At 39.0% G+C, this 4,498-nt stretch overlaps 1 protein-coding gene across 1 annotated transcript; it reads left to right on the forward strand.

Annotated features, from left to right (window-relative positions):
• The first annotated feature begins 258 nt into the window (after positions 1 to 258).
• On the forward strand, positions 259 to 831 carry LOC101651919 (translin-like). Its single transcript, XM_013007372.1, has one exon. It carries the CDS (start codon positions 259 to 261, stop codon positions 829 to 831), a length of 573 nt encoding a protein of 190 aa, XP_012862826.1.
• Positions 832 to 4,498: the final 3,667 nt, after the last annotated feature.

The following is a 4,498-nucleotide window of genomic DNA, read 5'->3' on the forward strand; positions in this document are numbered from 1 at the left end:
AGAGGTGAGTTCTGAGAACCAAGAAGGTGCCGGATTCAAAATGGAGTCCCTTGTGCCAAGACCAGGCACCTATCTGCTACCAGTTCTTGGATTAGTTAACAATCCTTTGATTGTAAGTAGTTTATACCCAACTCTATCTTAAACAAAAAGTCAGGAGGCGAGGACATTGACTGCGTTTGCCTGGCTGTGTCCACTCTCCCTGAGCACTTCTTTCTGACTGCCCTCCGTACCCCGGTCGGCTGTGGGGCCACCAGCACCATGTCTGTGAGCGAGATCTTTGTGGAGCTGCAGGGCTTCCTGGCTGCAGAGCAGTACATCCAAGAGGAAATCCGAAAAGTTGTACAGAGTTTAGAGCAAACCGCTCAAGAGATTTTGACTCTCCTTCAAGGGGTCCATCAGGGTGCTGGGTTTCAGGACATTCCAAAGAGGTGCTTGAAAGCTCGAGAACATTTTGGTACAGTGAAAACACATCTCACATCTTTGAAGACAAAGTTCCCTGCTGAACAGTACTACAGATGTCATGAGCACTGGAGGTTTGTGTTGCAACGCCTGGTCTTCTTGGCAGCCTTTGTTGTGTATTTGGAATCAGAAACACTAGTGAGGCAAGAAGCGGTTACAGAAATTCTTGGCATTGAGCCAGACCGGGAGAAAGGATTCCATCTAGATGTTGAAGATTATCTCTCAGGAGTTCTAATTCTAGTTAGTGAACTGTCGAGGTTGTCGGTGAACAGTGTGACTGCTGGAGACTACTCCCGGCCTCTTCACATCTCAACCTTCATCAATGAGCTGGATTCTGGGTTTCGCCTTCTCAACCTGAAGAATGATTCATAGAGGAAGCACTACGATGGCTTGAAATATGATGTGAAGAAAGTAGAAGAGGTGGTCTATGGTCTTTCCATCCATGGTTTCAATAAGGAAACGGCCACTGCTTCTGTAGACAAATAGGCTCTCTCCCTGCCCTGGCCTTGTTTACCTCAACGGCTGCCAGTGAGAGTGAGCACAGTGCCGCTTAGAGGAGCTTGGATGCCCAGTTGCTAAACACTGCGCTTTATTTTCTTAACCAGTTGTGGTGTATCAGAAGTAAAACATCTTTGGTGGTTAAAAAAAAAGCAAGGGCAGACTTTTCTTTATTGTTTCAGTGAATTTGCTCTGTAATTCCATGTGTTTTAGTGTGTCAAGAAGTGTAAATGTCAACATCCTGGTAAAGTCCTTTTCTTGTGTATTGACACCAGTATAATCTTGATGTGTTGTTCAGTTTATTGTCTTGTTTGTAATCTTTCCAGATGTGATCTTTGATGTTTTCTATATTCCAAGTTAGCCATCTAGATACAGGTATGACCTGGATAGAGTGTTAAATAATTAAAAAGAATGATTGCCAATTAGAGGCAATGAATAAGTTATTATATATTCTTCCTTATTTTAAGCCTTGTGAGTAAATCCAATGTTGAATTTTTTTTACAAGGGAAACTGGGTTGGGGGTAGAAGTGTGTCTCTCACTGCCATCAGGATACAGGAGAAGCCAACTGCAAAGGCAGGCTCAACAGGTTATTAGGAAATTCATATATTAAAGGGTTTAGTAAGGTCTTGTTGCTAGCTCTGTTTTAAGGAACACTTTGCCAAGTGGGGAGTAGGGTTTAATGTTTTAAAACACATCTGCTGTCTGATGTTGCCTTAACAGTCTATTGGAAAGCAAATGTTTGTTAGTCTTAAAAATAATCTTCACACACGTCTTGAATTTAATGGGTCTTTTAGGGGGTTTTGAAAAGTTCATGAAAAACATAATTAGAAGAAAATGTGATTTTCCCCCAACGAACTTTAAAGAACCCTTGTGAAACCCCTCCACCTTTTAGCAGCTACCTAATGTTTTGATCTGAGAGCATAAAGCCTGTGTGCATTAATTAGCAATGCCCTAACTAATGTATTCTTTAAGAAAATGCCATGCTTTGTGGAGAAGGAAGTTCAGCTTGATATTTTTTTTTGGTAAGAGTAAGAACTTTTCAATTGTTGATGGCTATCCCAACAGAAATCCTTACAGTTTGGGCTAAGTCATTTAAATCCTAGTGGTCCTACTCTCATTTCAGATCGTGCTAAGAATTTCTACCGGGTAATTTGCTGTGGGTTCTTCATTTGAAAGTAAGCTATTGACTTAATCCATAGTCCTTTGGAGTTCACTAAAAGGAAGGTACTTACCATTTCAGAATAATATGAAGTGTTTAGAAATGTCACCTTATCATGCCCAATACTAATACTAGTCTCTTGTTTATATGGTAAGATGTTTGGCATTGCCACAAGAGATTTTTATCTCAGGCTAAAGGAAGGACTGACTAGTTTCTCTAACCCAAAGAGAAGGTAGAAATGAGGTATCACTGAATTTTAGAACCATTTTCTTGACAGATCCTTCTGCACAAGATCTTGTTTAATGAAAAGTGTTAGGTTCATAAAAGTGCCTGAGATGGTTACTGAAAATGTGCTAGAATAACTGCTGAATTGAGCGCAAAAGCCTTCTTAGTGATGTGATCAGACATATGCACAAGATTTGATAATGGTTTCTGACTCTGTAAGTACTGATTGTGCTTAAGAATATTAAAACTCTTGGCAGAAGTTCTAAATTTTAGTTTTAACATATATTTTAAGAGAATGAGCACATTCTTGTTTTGTCATTCTGTTAGAGAATTCAGAAATGCCATGTTTATAATTACTCAACTGTATTTGCTGCTGGCTTGTAAAGCAATAAAAACATTTTTTGTCCCTTTTTAAAAAAGAGTCATAGTAATGCAGTAGAACTTCGAAAGTTTGTAGAAAAATGGAATGAAAAGATAATGGGAGTGGGACTTTACATGTAGACTTGTGGGAGTGTATGTTTGATAGAGGATATTTGTACATGGGTATTTTACCCATGCTGCCAATATGTCCACAAATATAGTAGAACATGCAGAGGGCCAAATTATGGAAACCTCCTGGACATAACCAAACAATTTGAGGAAATGAGTCACTGAACCTGGGGTCTCAGAAGCATTAGTTTCACAAAGACAATGTTCTATATCCTATTTTGGTAAGTAGAGAATGAGGTCATCCCTAGTCAAGAGGAAAGAAGCGTGATGAAGATCAGACTCATGGAAACCATCCAATGGACCAAGCAAACATCAGTCTACGCAAACATCAATCTCAATGACCTTAAGACCAGAAGATGGTCCTCAACTAACACTATCACCTGTTCTGAAAAGGGACCACATTAGAAGGTCCTGGATAGAGTGATAGAAAAATGTGGAATGAAAACTCAGAATCATAAAGACAAGGCTGACTGGTTGGATACAGACTGGTGGAATCCCTGAGACCATGTCCTTAGTTACTCTCTAGGTCTAGAACCGAACTTATCCTTAAGACTCAATTTTAAGCCAAACTAGTTCAGTAAAGGAAATAACACTAGAGAGCTATACCCATCTTAGAATAATTAACCACTGGAGATCAAAAGAGCAGAATTCACTCAAGAACAAAGTTCAGAAGGGTTAGGAAAGAAGAAGGAATGGGAACAGAATACACAAGGAGGAAGTAGAATAAGTGATGTTACATTAAGGGGATTACAATTAGATGAAACAAAATGTGTATGAGTTGTTGATTGTAAAACTAATGACACGCTCTGTAAGCCACCTAACTCACAATAAAAGTTTTTTTTAAGATAATGGAATTTTTTGTGGACATTTGATAGTCCTGTTGTAGTAAGGAAACCAAACACAATATGATTTCAAACCTGACCCTTGAACACAGGACTTCTTATATCTACTCTTCTCTGATAATTTGCATTTTTCTCTTTATGCAGACTGTCATAGTGTGTCCCTGTGGTGGGAAAATTGACTGCTTGCAGCTTCCACATTTTATACCTAGAGAAAACCGGTCTAGCCCAATAGCAAATTATCCAGAAATGAAATTCTGATTGACCCAGCTTGTATTAGGGGCCTACTTCTGACCTCCTCTATCAACTGTTTTTGCTAAGACCCTCTAAATAGGAGGATGGAGGGTCAACTTCTAGAAAAATGAGTGTAAGCAGACAACCATAATACTAGAAAACTTCTGTTCCCTCTTTCATTCCTTTAAGCCACTGTCCTCTCTCTTCATTGCCTCACCATCTCCTGTTGACACAGGTTCACTTATCTATTTTGGAGGGGCTCAAGTGTGAATATTTGCTTAAAATGCTATGTGAGGCTAATTATCTCTGAGTAAGCAATTTATGAGATGAATTCACACAATTCATGTCACATGGCTATTTTAAACAACGATAACACAGTAATGACAGGGAAAATGCAAGTATAAGTGGGCCCACGGTGGTCAAACCCATATTCTAGAGTCAACTGTTCCGATTCCTTTCCAGTATGGGATGTTCTGTATTATTCTCTTTTTTTCTTGTATTATTCTTTAATCTCTTATTTTGATAAGTTCCATTATGAAGCTAGAAGCTTTATCAGCATTTGCATCCTAATCAATTGTTCTCAGACCTTATTTG

This window comes from Echinops telfairi, unplaced genomic scaffold, assembly GCF_000313985.2.
Source record: "Echinops telfairi isolate 266 unplaced genomic scaffold, ASM31398v2 ScPeMD7_19;HRSCAF=73, whole genome shotgun sequence".
Taxonomy (NCBI): domain Eukaryota; kingdom Metazoa; phylum Chordata; class Mammalia; order Afrosoricida; family Tenrecidae; genus Echinops; species Echinops telfairi.